The sequence below is a fragment of the Vidua chalybeata genome, chromosome W, assembly GCF_026979565.1.
Source record: "Vidua chalybeata isolate OUT-0048 chromosome W, bVidCha1 merged haplotype, whole genome shotgun sequence".
Classification (NCBI taxonomy): Eukaryota; Metazoa; Chordata; class Aves; order Passeriformes; family Viduidae; genus Vidua; species Vidua chalybeata.
The window spans coordinates 2,208,954-2,227,770 of NC_071569.1; the positions used below are offsets into that span (position 1 = coordinate 2,208,954).

The window sequence follows — 18,817 nt, forward strand, 5'->3', positions numbered from 1 at the left end:
ACAGCTCTGAGTGTGGTCATCTAGCCAGTTCCTTATCCACTAAGTGGTCCAACCATTAAATCCATGTCTTTCAAATTTAGAGATAAAGATGTAGTGTAGGACAGTGTCAAATGCTTTGCACAAGTCCACATATATGACATTAAGTCACTATTGCCTCATCCCCCTCCCCTGAAACCCTGTCATAGAAGGCCACTGAATTTGTCAGAAATTATTTCATAGCACCATATAATTATAGAATATGCTGAGTTGGAAGGGACCCGTCAGGATCATCAAGTCCAATTTCTGGCCCTTTGCAGGACACCCCAAGAATCCTACCATGTACCTGAGTGCATTGTCTAAACGCTTCTTGAACTCTGTCAGGCTTGGTACTGTGACCATTTCCCTGGGGAGTCTGTTCCAGTGCTCAACCACCCTCTGGGAGAAGAATTTTTTCCTGATATCCGACCTAAACCTCCCCTGACACAACTTCATGCCATTCCTTTGAGTTCTGTCAGTGGTCATGAGAGAAAAGAGATCGCTACCTGCCCCTCTACTTCCCCTCATGAGGATGTTGAAGACCGCAATGAAGTTCCCCCTCAGTCCCCACTTCTCTAAGTTGAACAAACCAAGTGACCTCAGCCACTTGTGGCACCCAAAACTGCACACATGACTCAAGGGGAGGCAGAGTAGAGTGGGACAATCATCTCCCTTGACCAGCTGGCGATGCTTTGTCTGATGCACCCCAGGACATGGTTGGCCCTCCTGGCTGCCAGGGCACACTGCTGACTCATATTCAACTTGCCATCAACCAGGATCCCCATGTCCCTTTCCACAGTGCTGCTCTTAAACTTCTCATTCCCTAGTCTATACACACAAACAGGTTTGCCCTGTCCCAGGTACAGAATCTGGCACCCGCCCTTGTTAAACTTCATTTGGTTGGTGATTGCCCATCTGTCTAAATTGTTGAGGTCTGTCTACAGGGCCTCCCTGCCTTTGAGGGAGCCAACAGCTCCTCCCAATTTAGTGTCATCAGGAAACTTACTTAGTATTCCTTTGAGTCCTGTATCCAAGTTATTAATGAAGATGTTCAAGAGAACTGGGCTGAGGCTAGAGCCCTGCGGGAACCCCAGTAGTGACTGGATGCTAGTCTGATGTCACTGCTTTCTCTATAATTCTTTGTGCCTGACCTGTGAGCCATTTACCCAGCCATCACATAACACTGTTATCCAGTTGTGTGCTGGACATTTTCTCTATAAGGATACTCTGAGAGACAGTATCCCAAAAGATTACATCTACTGGCTTTCCTAGATCAACTAGGTGGGTTACCCTGTCATTAGAGGAAATCAGGTTTGACAAGCAGGCCTTTCCCCTCATGAAGCCATGCTGGCTGTGACCAATGACTGCGTTGTCCTTCAGGTATTTTTCAATACTTCCAGGAATAATCTTTTCCCTGATTTGCCTTAGTGAAGCTGTAGTGGGTTGATGCTGGCTAGATGCCAGGTATCCACTATATTGGTGTTGCACAGCCTGGTTTTTGGTAGCAGGGGAGCCACAGAGGTGGCTTCTGTGAGAAGCTGCTAGAAGCTTCCGCCATGTCTGGCAGAGCCAATCCCTGATGGCTCCGAAGATGGACATGCTGCTGGCCAAGGCCGGGCCAATTAGAGATGTTGGTAACACCCTGTGAAAACATATTTAAGAAGAAAATCAAAACAAAGTAGGCAGAGTTTTTTTCTAGCTAGAGAAGAGGAGGAGGTGAGAACATGTGAGGGAAACAACATAGCGACACCAAGGTCAGTGAAGAAGGAGGGGGAGGAGGTGCTCCAGATGTCAGAGCCGAGATTCCTCTGCAGGCTGTGGTAAAGACCATGGTGAAGCAGGTTGTCCCTCTGCAGCCCATGGATGTCCACAGGGGATGCAGAAATCCACCCGCTGCCTGTGGGGGAGGTGCTCATGATGGAGTGTGATGGAGCAGGTGGATGCCTGGAGGAGGCTGTGATCCAGTGGAAGACCCGGTGGAAAGAGGGGTGTCCTAGGGTGACGGTATGGTGTTTGTATCCCAAATCGTGTGTTCTGTTTATGCCTGATATTATGTTCTGTGCCTTCAGGACTGACTCTGAAAGTGAAGGATTATTTTGTCTTGTTATCAGCCGGCTCACCTCCCCCCATGGTCTGTGTCTAGGAGAGGCTTGGCTGGCTGGCTGGCTTTTGCTTTCTTGCTTGCTTGCTTGCTTGCTTTTGCTTTTGCTTTTGCTTATTAGTTAGTTTAGCTAGGCAGTCCAATTTTTACCCTGGACTGTTTCTTTTTCCCTTTCCTTTCCCTTTCCTGAATATCATCTAAACCTGCTCTAGACCTGGACCTGGGAAACATCAAGAAACACCGAAAGTCTGCATTTTGTGACCTGCAGCAGCCATCCCCAGCACCAGAGACTGATAGCTAGGCAACCACTCCCAGGAGAGACTTTCTGAATTTGTCATCTCTTCAGAATGGTGAAAGGGTTTTGTCATCTGGTGTTGGTTTTTTTGTATTAGGGAGTGTTTTTGCTTGTTAAATAACCAGTTTTTTTTTCCATTTCTCTCTGAAAAAATCCTTCCCGAACCAGGTGAGAGAGGGGCCGTGGAGGGTTTGCTTTCTGGAGGCTCCTTCCAGAGGTCTTCTCCCAAATTTTGCCCTAAACTCCGACAAATATTTTGGCACCCAACGTGGTGCTTGAAAAAGTGGAAAAAATCCTGTTATTATAATATTTTAGTTGCAATTACTCTGACCTAATATAGAGCAGTTACTGGCTATGTTGTTTGAATTCATAATGTCTCTTGGAGTGCAAGCCTGCATGTGTTTCTAGTCCCTAAAGTTTTTTGAGGTCTTAATACCTCTATAGTCCTTAGGTTTATTTTCTTATCCAGAAGTAGCTTCAGTATTGTCCCTAATACGTAGTTTTTGCAGTAAAAGAGCACTAACCAAAATATCCATCGGGCTGGGCTTAGTTGTAATGGCTTGCAAGAAGTTTATAAAAGTGCTAGAGTCTGTTCCAGGAATGTATGGTTCATAGTTATAGTTGTGCACCCAATTTGTTAGAAGAGAAGCAAGAGATGAGGCTTTTCAGCCTTTGCTTTCCTTCTTCTCCTCTAAATCTATTACATCCCTATTAGAGAATGTTCAGTTTCCCCTAAGTGTTAAAGAAACCATCTTTCTAATATTTAATTTGGTAAGCTTTCTCTATACAGTCTGCAGCTTCTCTAGAATGAGGGCTGAGATTTCTAGAAGGGCTGATAAGACCCCTAACCCAGGAATAGACCTAGGTGTGGAAAATCCTGTGTAGTGTGGGAAATAAGAAGATATGGGCCAAATCTTAAAAGAGTTTTCTGACCCTATAGTCTGAGACTTTCCATGTAAACAAATTCAGAACCCAGCTGAGGTGGCAAAGTACCTGAAAGAAAAGTGCCATAATACCCCTAAAGAGAAAAAGATCATTGCAGCGAGCTGGGCCCTGGCATATGCTTATTGCACTCTACTTGATACTGTAGGGCGGCAGACAGAAGAAGAGGGGCAGGGAGATAAACCAGCAGCAATCCCAGTCACTCAGGCTGCAACCAACAGCCCAAGCTCGAAGTCAGCAGCTAAACCAGACTGTAAGCCTCAACCAATAGCTGTTGCTACTAGCACAGAAAATAAAAAGTACACAAACAAGACCGATCGACCAGTGGATGACGATAAAAATTATGATGCAGGAAAAAGACCCTCAACGTCTCCTGACATAAAATCAGGAGTCAAAGCAACTGGTACAAGATCAGAGGCCAATATTGAGTCCTTTTCCCTAAAAGACCTCCCTAGCCTGAGAAAGGATTACACTCAACGACCAGATAAGTCTATAATTAGTTAGTTAGTCCATCTTTAAGATACTGCAGGTGAAGCCACAATTCTAGATAACACTAAAACGGAGCATTTGAGATCCATGTCACATAATCCTGTCATTAACCAAAAAATAATAAAGGAAGCTAACCCTCACAGCCTCTGGGCACAAGTCCTAAAAAGTGTAGCACAAAAATACCTGTGTGCAGATGATCTTTATATGCAGCAGACCCAGTAGAAAACTATAGAACAAAAGATCCAACGCCTAAAAAAAATGGCAGTAGCAGAAATTATCTTCTCAAATGAAATAACAGCTAAGAATCCAGACATGGTACCATGTACATCTGTAATGTGGCAAAAACTTGTACGGCTTAGGCCACATGAATACGCTTCTGCTTTAGCAATAATGAAGTGAGATAAGAGGGATGAGACCGTGCTTGACATAGCAAAGAAGCTCAAAACATATGCAAATGCTGTGCATAGCCCGACACATTCCAGAATTGCAGCAGTAAAAACACGTCTACAGAAATTAGAAGACAAGATAGAAAAGAATCATAAAAACCTCAAGAAAGAGATTAAAGAGGACCTTCTCCAAATCTCAGCAGTACAAATTAGAGGCCCTAGTATCCAACGCAGATGTTCCCCAAATAGAGAGAAAAGGTACACCCCACGAGCTGAGCTGTGGTTCTTCTTGCGTGATTGCAGAAAAAACATGAAGAGATGAGATGGAAAATCTACTGCTGCTCTAGCACAACAGGTGCGTAAATTGAAAGAAAGTAAGACTTAAAGAGGAAGTTCCACCAAAAAGAAAGCAGCCCCAATTGCCAGTAGCCAAGCCTCCAAGTATGATAATGATGATAACATATCCAATCCCCTGGAAGGAACCTCTAAGACATATGCCCAAAGAAAGATAACCAGGCTTAGAGGGGCCCTACCTCTAGCCAAGTAGAGGTAAAGGAAAACCGAGTTTTCTAAACTGTGTAGATCCGTTAGCCTGGCACATCAAAACCACAAAAATATAAGGCTTTGGTTGACACTACTGCGCAATACACATTAGTTCCATCAAGACATGAGAGGGCAAAATCTGTCTCCATCACTAACGTGACAAGGGGATCACAGGACTTTACCTTAGTAGAAGCTGAGATGAGCCTGACCAGAAATAAGTAGAAGAAACACCCTATTGTGACTGGCCCAAAAGCCCCATACATTTTAAGTATAGATTACCTCCAAAAGGAGTATTTTAAAGACCCAAAAAGACTCAAATAAGCATTTAAGATAGCAGCTGCAGCAACAGAAGGCATCCAGCAATTAAACACCTTGCCTAGACTGTCTGAGAATCCAACTATAGTAGGACTTCTGAAGGGAGAAGAGCAAAAAGTACCAATTGCCACTTCAACAGTACATCGCCGGCAATACAGAACAACTCGAGATGCTGTAGTTCCCATCCATAAGATAATTCGAGAGCTAGAGAGCCAAGGAGTAGTCAGCAAAACCCACTCACCCTTCAACAGCCCTATTTGGCCTGTGCATAAATCTGAAGGAGAATAAAGATTGACTGTAGACTACCATACATTAAACGAAGTGACTCCACCACTGAGCGTTGCTGTGCCAGACATGCTAAAACTCCAGTACAAGCTAGAGTCCAAAGCAGCAAAGTAGTACACCACTATTAACATTGCTAATGCGTTTTTCTCCATTCCTCTAGCAGCAGAATGCAAGCCTCAGTTTACCTTTACGTGGAGGGGAGTGCAGTACACCTGAAACCGACTGCCCCAGAAGTAAAAGCACAGTCCTACCATCTGCCATAGACTAATCCAGCCTACACTAAAAAAGAATGAGGCTCCAGAACATTTACAGTATATTGATGATATCATTGTGTAAGAGAACACAGCAGCAAAAGTGTTTGAAAAAGGAAAAGAAATCATCCAAATCCTCCTGAAAGCTAGTTTCACCATCAAGAAGAATAAAGTGACCTGCTCAAAAAATCCATTTCTTGGGAGTGAAGTGGCAAGATAGACAGTGTCAAATTCCTACAGATGTCATCAACAAAATCACAGCTATGTCCCCACCAACCAACAAAAAGAAAACACAAGCTTTCTTAGGCACCATAGGCTTTTGGAGAATGCACATTCCTAAGTACAGTCAGATCGTGAGCCCTCTTTACCTAGTCACCCGCAAGAAAAACAATTTCCATTAGGGCCCTGAGCAGCAACAAGCTTTTACCCAAATTAAGTAAGAAATTGCTCATGCAGTAGCCCTTAGCCCAGTCAGGACAGGACCAAAAGTCAAGAATGTGCTCTACTCTGCAGCCGGGAACCATGGTCTGTCCTGGAGCCTTTGACAGAAAGTACCTAATAGAACTCGAGACCGACCGCTAAAATTTTAGAGTCAGAGCTACAGAAGGTCTGAAACCAACTACACCCCAACAAAAAAGGAAATCTTAGCTGCCTACGAAGGAGTCCAAGCTGCCTCAGAAGTGATTAGTACAAAAGCGCAACTCCTCCTGGCACCCCAACTACCGGTGCTGAGGTAGATATTCAGAAAAAAGGTTCCCTTCACCCACCATGCCACCAGTGCTACATGGAACAAATAGATTGCTCTCATCACGCAGCGCGCGCGTATTAATAAACTGAATCGCCCTAAAATTTTAAAAGTAATTACAAATTAGCCTGAAAGTCAAAAATTTAGTGTCACAAATAAAAAACAAGAACCAGTGACACGGGCTGAAAAAGCTCCACCCTACAACCAATTGCCAACAGAAAAAACACACTATGCTCTTTTCACTGACAGTTCCTGTCGCGTCGTAAAGATGAATCAAAAGTAGAAAGCAGCTGTATAAAGCCCCACACGACGAGTCACAAAAGCCACTAAAAAAGATAGTAAATCAAGTCAACTTGCTGAACTCAAAACCATTCAACTGACCCTAGACATTACAGAAAGGGAGAAGTGGCCAAAGCTCTACCTCTACACTAATTCATAAATAGTAGCCAATGCTCTGTAAAGATGGCTAGAAAAATAAAAAAGAGCTAACTGGCAGCGTAAAAGAAAACCAATTTAAGCTACTAAAAAATAGAAAGACATTACTACCCAGGTAGAGAAACTACCTGTGAAAGTTCACCATGTAGATGCTCATGTCCCCAAAAGTAAAGCTAATAAAGAGCAGGAAAACAATCAGCAGGTAAATCAAGCTGCAAAAATAAGAGTGTCAAAAATAGATTTAAATTAGCAACACAAGAGAGAGTTGTTCCTAACACAATGAGCCCATAATGCCTCAGACCATTGTTCTGGTTTGAAAGCAAAACCAAGTCAGAAATACAATTTATTGGGAAAAGGGAAAACAAAAGACAAAAATACACACAATGATACAAAAGGAAGACCACTGGCAAAGTCAGAATACAACCTGACACCCGCTTTGGCCAGCGTGCTGGTAGCAGTCCAAATTGGAGTGGCTGCAGTCCTCTTGGAGTGGCAGATGTGGTTGCTGTGTCTTCTTGGAAACCTGTGGAAAGGCTGGCTTTCTGTCTAGAAATTCCTGGATTTATCCAGGTGGGAATGTCTAGCTTCTCCCCCTGGGCGGAGCATCTCACAATGGGCTGATGTTATTTTGAGTCACAAGGTGTGTTCTTAATCACCTGTTAAACAGAACTGGCTCTTGGAGAGTGTTATCTCTGAGTCATGAGGCGAGACATTGATGGGCCTATTAACAGGAGATAAGGAAAACTGTCCAGATGCAACTGCTACTCAGATGGTAATAGGAAACATCTTGGTGCTCAGTCTTGGACAACCATCAAGGTAGAAATGCCACCTATAAGTAAGCACAAGACCAAAGAGTAGATCTAACCATAAACAATATTTCTCAAGTTATCCATAACTGTAAGACGTGTACTACCATCAAACAGGCCAAGCAAGTAAAGCCCCTATAGTATAGTAGACAGTAGTCCAAATACAAGTATAAAGAGGCCTAACAAATTAACTACCTCACACTGCCCCAGACACGCCAAGGCAAGCACTATGTGCTCACAATAGTAAAACCCACCACAGAATAGTTAGAAACCTACCCTGTGTCTCATGCTACGGCTCATAACACCATCCTGGGCCTTAAAAAGCAAGTCCTTTAAAAGCACAGTACCCCTGAAAAGATTAAATCAGACAATAAGACTCGTTTTAAGAACAACCTTATCAACTCCTGGGCTAAGAAACATGGCATTGAGTGGGTGTACCATATCCCCTACCATGCACCAGCTACAAGCAAAGTAGAGAAGTACAATAAACTGTTAAAAACCACCTTAAAAGCATTAAGTAAGAGATCTTTCAAAAACTAAGAGCAACATTTAACAAAGGCCACCTAGTTAGTTAACACCCAAAGTTCCACCAATCGAGCAAGTCCTGCCCAGTCTGAGTCCCTGAATATATTAGACAAAAATAAAGTCCCAGTAGCACATATCAGAAGTTTGTTAAGAAAGACAGTGTAGATAAATTCTGCCTCAAGTACAGACAAACCCATTCATAGAATAGTCTTTACTCAGAGACCAAGTTGTACATAGTAAATAATGCAGAAAAATAGAAGAACATGATGTGTATCTCAGGGAGACCTGATTGTAGGGTGAGACTCATATACAAATATCTCAATTTGCTCAATGTTACTGCCATTGTTTGTACATTAAACCACACAAACATAAAACAGAAAAAAAATGTGTAAATAACGAAAGTTTGAGCAAGTGAGATAGAAAGAAATGTGTAAGTAGCTTAAGTCTAAGTAAGTGAAAGATAAAAGTTTTACTTGATGAAGTTTTTACATGATGTTTGGTAGTTATGTTGATGATTTGGAGATAAGGGGTGGAATGTCCTAGGGTGACGGTATGGTGTTTGTATCCCAAATCGTGTGTTCTGTTTATGCCTGATATTATGTTCTGTGCCTTCAGGACTGACTCTGAAAGTGAAGGATTGTTTTGTCTTGTTATCAGCCGGCTCACCTCCCCCCATAGTCTGTGTCTAAGAGAGGCTTGGCTGGCTTGGCTTCCTTGCTTGCTGGCTTGCTTGCTTTTGCTTTTGCTTTTGCTTTTGCTTATTAGTTAGTTTAGCTAGGCAGTCCAATTTTTACCCTGGACTGTTTCTTTTTCCTTTCCCTTTCCCTTTCCTGAATATCATCTAAACCTGCTCTAGACCTGGACCTGGGAAACATCAAGAAACACCGAAAGTCTGCATTTTGTGACCTGCAGCAGCCATCCCCAGCACCAGAGACTGATACCTAGGCAACCACTCCCAGGAGAGACTTTCTGAATTTGTCATCTCTTCAGAATGGTGAAAGGGTTTTGTCATCTGGTGTTGGTTTTTTTGTATTAGGGAGTGTTTTTGCTTGTTAAATAAACAGGTTGTTTTCCATTTCTCTCTGAAAAAATCCTTCCCGAACCAGGTGAGAGAGGGGCCGTGGGGGGTTTGCTTTCTGGAGGCTCCTTCCTGAAGTCTTCTCCCAAATTTTGCCCTAAACTCAGACAAGGGGTCCCCCTGCTTCCAGGCTGGATCAGCCTGTTCTTGGAGGACTGCATCCCGTGGGAGAGTGACCCATGCCACAGCAGTTTTGGGAGGACTGTGTGACCATGGGAGGGACTCACGTTGCAGCAGGTGCAGTAGGACAGCTGCCCATGAGATTTGGAGCCAAGCTAGAGAAGTTCACAGAGAACTGCCTCCTATGGGAGAGACTCCACAATCTCACAGGGGAAGGACTCCTCTCCCTGAGCAGCAAAGGAAAATCTCAGTTGACAAACTGATCAAAACTCCTATGTCGTCTCCCTGCGCTATCAGCGGGAAGAAGGGAGGGGTTGGGGGGAAAAAGGTGTTTTAAGGGCATATTTGACTTCTCATTATCCTCCTCTGATTTTGTTAGCAATAAATTCACTTTGTACCTCTAAGCCGAAACTGTTTTGCCCTTGGAGTGTCTTTCTCCCATGACGGGGCTCACCCCGAGATTGGGGTGACCCCGGGAGGTGGTAAAGTCTCTTCTCCAACCTGGGCCTTCAAAGAAAGACTCAGTAGTCTTCAGTCGTCCGGTCTCAAGGTAGTTTATTGTATATTATCTAAAAGATTTTCTTCCTGAACTGCTGCTGTTCTTTCAGCAGGTCAGGCAAAGGCACACACACACACTGACACTGTCTCTGACACCCTCTCTGCCTGCCCAGGGGGCTCGTGCTATCTTTTATATCATACATTACGTGTTAAATGTTTATAGTTTTTCCCCAATGCCTATTTCCTATATTGAATGGTGACTTTCTACTCTAAACCAATCTGTGAGTGCCAACATCACCATGAACATGGAAGACAGGAAGGAGAAAGAAGGAGGACAGGGCACACCCAAATCCCTCCATCTTAGAACTTCTGACCCCCATGTACAAAACTCAGACCCCTCTTGTACAAGGCCTAAAACCCTCCTGTACAGCACTCAAAGATTCTTCCTTTCATTTTGTGCTACTTCTACTATAATATCTAAACTTTTGTGATTTCTTGTTCTCCCTGCAAGGTTGGTAAATTGTTCCATGGATCAGATTCAAAGCCACAGGGGTTTCCGGCTGCATGCCAGGGTCTTAAATGCTTCTGACCTGGACCCAGAACATCCAAGAGTGTCTGAGGGACACGTTAGGTTCCGACACTCACAGTCCTTATCTCAACTCATGAACCCTTTAGTTAATTTTCTCTCTCCTCTACCCAGCTGTGGCAGGGGAGGGTGAGCGAGCGGCTTTTGTGGGTGCCTGGCATTTGGCCAGTGTCAAGCCACAACACCCACCAAAGCCACTCACTCCCCTCCACAGCTGGACAGGGGAGAAAAAATTACAAAGGTTCCATGAGTTGAGATAAGGACCAGAAGAAATCACTCACCAAAACCTGTCAAGGGCAAAACAGGCTGGAATTAGAGATATTAATTGAATTTATTGCTAACAAAATCCCAGCAGCACAGTGAGACATGGAATGGTCAGTTCACCCATTTTTTTCTCGTGCATTTGGTTTGCAGTGCAAAGTTTTGGTAGCAGGGGAGTGGCTTCTGTGAAAAGCTGCTGGAAGCTTACATTATGTTTGCTGGAGTCAGTGCCAGCCAGCTCCAAGATGGACCTTCTAGTGGCCACGGCTGAGCCAATCAGCAATGGTAGTAACACCTCTGTGATAATGTATTTAAGAAGGGGAAAAGTTATTGCACAGAAGCTTTTGCATCTAGCGAAGAGCAGAATGAGACTATGTTAGAGAAACAACTGCAGACACCAAGGTCAGTGGGAAAGGAGAGAGAGGAGGTGCTTTAGGTACTGGAGTAGAGATTCCCCTGCAGCTCATGGTGAAGACCATGGTGAGACAGGCTGTCCCCCTGCAGCCTGTGCAGGTTAATGGTGAAACATATCTTTACTCGTAGGCCATAGAGGACCCCACAACTGTGCAGGTGGATTCCTAAAGGAGGCTCTTACCCCACAGGAAGCCCGTGCTGAAGCAGGCTCCGGGTAGGAGCTGTAGGCCCATGGAGAGAAGAGCTCACGATAGACCAGCTTTGCTGGCAGGACTTGTGACCCCTTTGGAGACCTACGGTGGAGCAGTTTGTTCCTGAAGGACTGCACCTGATACCAAAGTCATCTGTAAAACTTTCTAACACAATTTGAAGCATTAGAAAGCAGGCATTCTTTATCAGTGCTGGACACACTGAAGGATCTGTCTTTGAATGAGATGCGTGTGGTTAAACTTTACAACGGGGTATTTATTCCATCATGATCATACATATTCATTACAACATACTTCCTAGCTAATACATAAACATCACTTTTCCTAGAACTAATTTGCATGCATGCACCTCCTACTGGAAGTCCTTTTATAGTCCTAGAGAGTCATGTAAAGGGGTCTCTGGTGGTCGTAGTCACTGAATGCTTCAATATTAGAGGTGCCCTTTCCTTGAACTATTTCTTTGGGCATGCGCTGTTTCTTCTTGTTACATAACTTGCCAAAAAGCCACTATATTCCTCATGATCTGTTTCTCCACTGGTTTCAGCTATGTTTATCACCCTGTGTGTATACTTTTACATTCTTTTATGTTTTTTGCTAGTTAGTCTTTAAGCTCTATTCAGCAACACCAGGGGAATTGAAAATTTCTATTCTCTATGTTATTTACTATACCCTGTGGAAGGGACCCACACTGGAGCAGTTTGTGAAGATCTGCAGGTCGTGGGAAAGACTCACATTGGAGAAGTTCATGAAGGAATGTCTCCTATGGGTGGGATCCCACGCTAGAGCCGGGGAAGTGTGTGAGGAGTCTTCCCCCAGAGGAGGAAGGAGCAGCAGAGTCAACAGCTGATGAACTGACTGTAACCCCTATCCCTCCACCACTGGGGCAGGCAGTAGAGAATCAGGAATAAAGTTAAGCTTGGGAAGGAGAGAGGTGTGGGGTAAGGTGTGTTTAAGATTTGGATTTACTTCTCCTGGCCTTACTCTGATTTGATTGGTAATAAATTCAGTTAATTTTTGTAACTTGAGTCTATTTTGCCTGTGACAGTAATTGGTGAGTGATCTCTCCCTTGTCTTATCTCAACTCACAAGCCTCTCATTATATTTTTTTTACCCTGTTCTGCAGTGGGATTCACAGAGTGGCTTTGATAGCTGCCTAGTGCCCAGCCAGGGTCAACCTACCACAGTCCTTTTTGGTGCCCAGTGTGGGGCTTGCGACAACAGTTTTGTATTGTGTGCTATAACTATGGTAGCTATTAAATGGCAAGCTCCTGTGTGGGATATGGAGTTTGTATGCTGCACGGCTTATTGTGGCAAGCACATTTCTCTCTCAGGATTTTTATAAAGGTGCACAGAGAGAAATGGAAGAGAAAACAATTTCTATTTCTGCTCCTTGTTTTTCTCTTGTGGAATGTGTTTGGAGAATTGTTTATCTGGAGTGAACGTTTGGTTGGATCATGGTGGATTGTTTGGGCCTGATGGCCAATCGGATCCACCTGTGTCTGGACTCTTGAGAACAGGGTCACGAGTTGTTAGTTAGTTAGATATGATAGTTAGAGAAAGTAGCATGTAGTTTTTAGTATCCTCTTTTATATAGTATATTAATGTATTATAGCATAATTATAATAAAGAAATCATTCAGCCTTCTGAACTGGAGTCAGACATCATCATTCTTCCCATTGGGTTCGCCAACATCTACAACAGCTTATCTCTTTATTCTGCTGAGTTTGGAAACATGTTAATACAAATAATGTCTCTGCTTTGTCCTGGCATTGATGGCCTTGCTATTTTGTGGGTAGGATGAAGTTGAATTAAGTTGAGATGGTCAGGTATTAAGGGAATTGGTAGCTGCAGTTGATTCGCTTTATTGCTAGCTTTGTCGGTTGCTGGATTTTTTTTGTGGAAATTTAAATTTATTTAAATTCAACTTAGTTTAAGATGCCTGACCAAATAAGTGAAGCTATTAAAAAAAAGGTGATGCTTCAAGTACTTTTGTTGAACTCTTCCTAGCTTTTTTTTTTTTGCATGTTGGCTTCTGTTGTAGTTTTCTTCCTCTAGTATAGTTAAACAAGAAACATTGTCTATTATACATAAGTATCTTGTGATTTTCAGATCCTTAGAAAATAATTCTTATGGACACTGAATTGTTGCACAGAACACAACAAATGAGATTTGCTTTTAGGTTTTCTTTTGTGGAGTGTTGCACAAGTGATCCACAGTGCTTTACTTGTCTGCAAGATTAATGTATTCACAGAGCAGTAAAGGATATTAACAGGTATAGACTTGTCTTTGGCATCTGGAATCAATATTTATTGCTTTTCAGATTGCATCATTTGCCTTAGAGTCTGTGATGTCCCTGTGTGCTTCTATGTGTAACATTTCTTTGTATTCAAATTCAAAAAGGTGTTCAGCTGGACCTGTGTTATGTTTTGCTAAGAATAGTTTTCAATGAAAGAAAAAAAAAAAGGTTTTCTGTGTTGGATGTTTGCTAGGGAGTAACTTTGAATTGACAGTGTCACAGGGCAAAATAGATCCTTCTTTTGTTCATCTGTACTTTCATTACTAGCTTCACTGTAATGCTATTAAAGGCATTTTACTATTTGAGGCATATGAACTGAAAGTTACATGCATTTGAGTGGTCATATGGGAAGGGATTGCATGTTGCTCCCAATTATCTGACAATCCTCTTTGTTAAGGTAATTGAGGCAGAGGTTGCCACAGCTTCCTTTAGTTTCCTGCCTTCCTTGTCATTTTGATATATTCTGCTTTTATGGCTCTATCCTGGTGCTTTTTGCTATGATGTGTGTGCTTCTTCCATCGAAAACTAATATTGATAGCAATAACCTTAATTTCTGTTTCCTGCTTTGAAATTAAAAAAAAAAACCATATTTTCCTGGCTGTCCCCAGTAGTTATTTTGCTAAAGGATTCCTTTGGAATGTTTGGTCACTGTTTGTGCAGAACTTTTTTGTGACAATTTTGTTAAAGTTGTACTAAATCGGCTTTTCTGTTTCAGAAGATTGGCATTTTTTATTATGCAAATGTATTATGTTCATTATTTGAGACAGCTACATACAACCAAATTTAAAATCTAGGATGAATTCAAGGCAATATTGATCAGTTTTTCTAATTGCAATATTTCTAGAGTGTGAGATGTTGTTGATCATTATGATAATTTTAGCTATTTTTACATTATTTCACAGCCTCATGACTTTGATGAATGCAGGTTCGATATCAGTGTAAACGACAGTGTTTGGTACCTCCGAGCTCAGGACCCAGACCACAGACAACAGTGGGTAGATGCAATAGAACAACACAAGGTATGTGTTTTTTCTGATTTCCTTTTTCAGTCCCTCATTAGATCTAGTAGTGCTTGTAGACTTGTAAGCTTCAATGTACTGTCATTAAAGTACTCAAGGTATTTCTGAAAGATAAAAGTTGTAAGATTGAAGCCATGATGTTAATTATGTTCCAAAGGAATTGATTTCCTTATCCTTCATATACAAGAGTTTAAAGAACTGTGAGCTAACAACTGAACCTTTCTTGAGCTCTAGCTTGAAAAAGCTTGCATTGTTTGAGTGACTTTTTATTTGTTTTGGCTATCCTCTCTTATTACGGCTTGGTGGTCCCCAGGGGTCTGTCTGGCCCCCGGGGCAGCGACTGCCGTAGGTGTCCCGGATAGCACTCTGCTGATGAGGTGCAGCCTGTCAGGCTCCTCCGGCTAGCTCCGAGCCGCTGGCTACCTTGCGAGCACTTGTGGAGTGATTTCAGCTCTTAGTGATTTCAGCTCTTAGTGATTTCAGCTCTGTGCTTGCAAAGTGCCTGAGCAGACACAGGGAAGGAGAGAGGTGAAGGCTGTGTGGAGTTCTGCGGAGATGTCTTTATTGGCAGCTTCTGCAAAGGGTTCCAGTGACAGCTCTTCCGTCTGAACTGGGCAATGGTATGGGTTTATATAGGGTATTGGGGGATCAGGATTTGTCCTGTGGCTGAGGTCAAGGAGCATACGACCTATAGCCTTACAGAGAGATAACAGGGGTCTGATGTGCGGAAGAGGGGTAGGTCTGTTCCATTCATTATGACTCTGCATTTCTTATCTTAGGCTAGTGACCGCCATGGAGGCCTTGCAGGGCCTCTGACTGCTACACTCTCTCACTGATTATTGAATTGGTTGTTATCTAAAAGCCACAAATGTTAAACTTCTTAGTTGCAGAGTCCATTCTCCTAGGGTTTTATTTGGCTGCTTTAACTGTATCTCATTACTGGCTTTTGTCTCCTTGTCTTTTAAGGCCCTATTGTTCATCAGCATTTTCATTCAGTTTTCCAGATCTATGCCTTATCTCTTCTGATGAACTCTGTCACTTTCATTTTGCCTAAAGGACTTGAAGGTCAGATATTTTTAAAATATGTAACACACAAAACATCTGTTATGTTTTCAGATGAAAGACAGGCACTGCTCCAAGGTGTTGAGTGTGAGTACAATACATAGCACAACTAAACATTTGCATCTGGGTTATTGTTACGAATGAGAAGGGAGAGTTTGGATGGCCCCTGCCTTTGTCCAGGTTTCTGGCAGTAGGCAGCAGCTTTATTGAAGCGGCCAGCACCCCAAAACCACTCTTGCTCGCAAGTTCTTAATAATGACCGATTGGGTCTATTACAACATGAATTATTTATTGAATAGACACAAGGAAAAAACAGACATAAGGCTTTAACAGGCTTACTTACTACACAGGATAAACAAAAGATATACTAGTAGATTAAAAAAAAACAATGCACGATAAAAGGTACCTATAGTATAGATTAGGAGTCAATATAAATTGCCACCAAATTGATGACAGAGTACACATATAATCCTTTCCCTCAATTCCCAAGAAAGTATCTGTGAAATTTGCATCCAAATTTCAGGGAGAAGTCCCATACATTTCCAGGGTGTGTGTAGGAGATTTCTGCCTCCATGAAAGTTTGTGTGGCTTTTATAGCTTGTAAAGTGAAGTGTCTGTCTGTCAGGAATTCCAGCTTATCTCCCTGCATCTTGTTCTCAAGACAAGTTGTTTATTGACAACTGGAAATTCCACCCCTGGCTCCAGAGAGAGAATTAATTCACTAGCCAGAGACAACTCATTAGGCAGACAAGCTGGCCTGGGTTATCCGATCAATTAATGTGAGGGGGGAGAATGCCCGGAGCTATTGCTCCAGCTGATGGACAGAATAGATAAGCTCTTCTGTGGTAGGGGGGAAGTCCTGCCACAGCTATATAGGTAGAATAACAGAATATCTCAAGTTGGAAGGAACCCATAAGGACTGAGTCCAATTCCCTGTTTGTTGCAGGGCTACCTAACACTAAACCATATGACTAAGACTCGTCCAGATTGAAATGAACAGGGCTAATGCCTTTATTAATGTTCAGCTCTTTATTAAAAAGATCAGCTGGGCAGGGGGCTTGACACGGAGCTCGCCCCCATTGTTGTAGTTATCCTAGGTGGCCAAAAAGAAGGAGGCGTGCAGAGTCCATCGCTGAAGTCCAGAGCAGCAGCTGTCCCTTCTTCTTTCCTTGTGGCACACCGGTGGCCAGAGGGCGAGGAGGCATGACGCGCAGAGTCTGTTGCTGAAGTCCAGAACAACAGCTGTCCCCGCTCCTTCCCTGGTGGCAGCACCATGGCTCTCTGTCTTTCTGACTCCCTGCTTCTCACAGCCTAACCTAGTCTATTCTTTTTTAGGTGATGGTGACGGGTAAAAGTCAATCAGGGGATATGTTTCCCTCTTCCTCAGCTAGGGCATTTGTCTAGACCCCTCTACTGTGTTCAGTTTTTGATTTAGGGGTGTCTTTATCTGCTAAAAATACTCCCATGATCCCAAGGGCTTTTATTTGCATTTTAGTCTCAGAATGGCAGCGTGGGGGGGTGGGAGGCCAGTTATCTCCAGGTAGTTTAGAGAAAACAAACAGAGCAATTAGCTAATTAACATTTCAATATCGGTACTCAGCTAGAGCCAGCAGCCATTCCAGTGTTGCCATGGGAACTAGGAAGGCCCTGCCTGCATCTCTGGGGAACACCTGGAAACGTTGTTCATTACACAGATGGTCCTTGAACTCTTGACAGGCTGGGTGCTGTGACCACTTCCCTGGGGAGCCTGTTCCAGTGATCACCCACCCTCTCAGCAAAGAACCTTTTGTTACTGTCCAATCTGAACTTCCGCTGATGCAGTTTCATACCATTTCCTTGTATCCTATCACGGGTCACCAGAGAGAGGAGGTCAGCACCTCCCCCTCCACTGCCCCTCTTGAGGAAATTGTAGATTGTGATGAGGTCACTCCTCAGCCTTCTCTTCTCCAAGCTGTGTTGCCACATACTAGCTGGTTTGTGCTAGGCAAACTAACCAGCCCCTGGGCTGACTGACAGGGGCCTCACCCAATTACATCTCTCCCAAGGCTGCAGGCATTTCACTATCCAGAACCTGAAGGGGCGTAGAAATCAAACCAATGAAAATATTAAGACCGGGCTTTTCAAATGCCCTTTATAAAGATGGGCTTGGGAATAAATTCTCTGTTTGCCATATAAACATCAGGGTGTGTGGTCTCTGTCTCCAAGCCACTTCCCCCTCCCCCTCCCTCCCCCCCCCCCGTCAACGTTACACATGGTGACCTCGTGATGTGATGGGACTCAGCCACATTCTGCACACAGAGCAAAGGAGACAGATGGCGTAAGAGCCAGTACGGTGTTAAAGCCGGGATTATTACAGCATCAGAACTGGACTTTGGTGTTAGAACCGGGATAAATATGGTGTAAAAGCCAAAAAACGGTGTGGGAACCGGAATTTTGGTGTAAAAACTGGGACTTCGCTGGGTAGACAGCGGTAATGCAGTGAAACTACCACGGGCAGTGGAAAGCTGTGGCAAAAAATCCCTTCAGCAGACAGCAGACCATGGGGGCCTGGATTTCAGCATCAGAAAACCCCATTCTGAAGGTATGGACTTTCTTTGTTGAAAAAAACAGGGATTAAATACAAGGAATGGGCTCTGCAAGCCCTGCTCACGTGGTGAGAAAACCATAAACTGGATGTGTCCAAAAGGACCTCCTTAGATTTATTAACTTAGGAGCGGGTTGGACAAAATATACTTGCAGCAGCCTCAATTGGTCATGATGCAGCCATCAGTGTTATAAAGCCATGGACAATCATTATGGATTTGTTAAAACAGTTGAATTGTAAATGGCAAAGGAGGGTGGGCGGAGCAACCACAGACTACTGCGAAACCTCCGTGCGGAGCCGAGAAGCCGTCCCGGACGGGGACGGCCCCCCCTTGCCGAAGCTGGCCGGCCCCGGCCGCTGTGAAAGCGTACCCTGCTGCAGTGGGACCGCGGCTGACCACTGCAGAGTGACCGTGGGCAACGGCACAGCCCTGGGGAGTGGGGAAATACCAGCAGTGACAATCCCCGGGCTGCCCACGCCACAGCTGCCGACAATGCCCAGGGAGCCGGCGGAGCGCATTGCGTAATTCAGCCACATGGAGCTATGGCGGCTGCCAT

The 18,817-nt window shown here is 43.7% G+C and overlaps 1 protein-coding gene and 1 long non-coding RNA gene across 9 annotated transcripts in view; one reads left to right on the plus strand and one right to left on the minus strand.

The window, feature by feature from the left end:
* LOC128802372 (ceramide transfer protein-like) overlaps positions 1-18,817 on the plus strand; it is a 208,831-nt gene that overhangs the window by 72,881 nt on the left and 117,133 nt on the right. For all 8 annotated transcript variants that reach the window (XR_008435390.1, XR_008435387.1, XR_008435391.1 and 5 more), the window contains exon 3: positions 14,498-14,614. Coding sequence is in view for 4 of the 8 variants with exons in the window: in XM_053968693.1 (XP_053824668.1) it covers positions 14,498-14,614 (117 nt within the window). In the remaining 4 variants the exon portion in view is untranslated. The remainder of the gene's footprint in view (positions 1-14,497; positions 14,615-18,817) is intronic.
* On the minus strand, positions 7,133-7,642 carry LOC128802375 (uncharacterized). The gene is made up of 2 exons (XR_008435394.1): positions 7,459-7,642; positions 7,133-7,325 (listed from the first exon to the last, which is right to left on the minus strand). It is a non-coding gene; the product is annotated as an uncharacterized LOC128802375 (long non-coding RNA).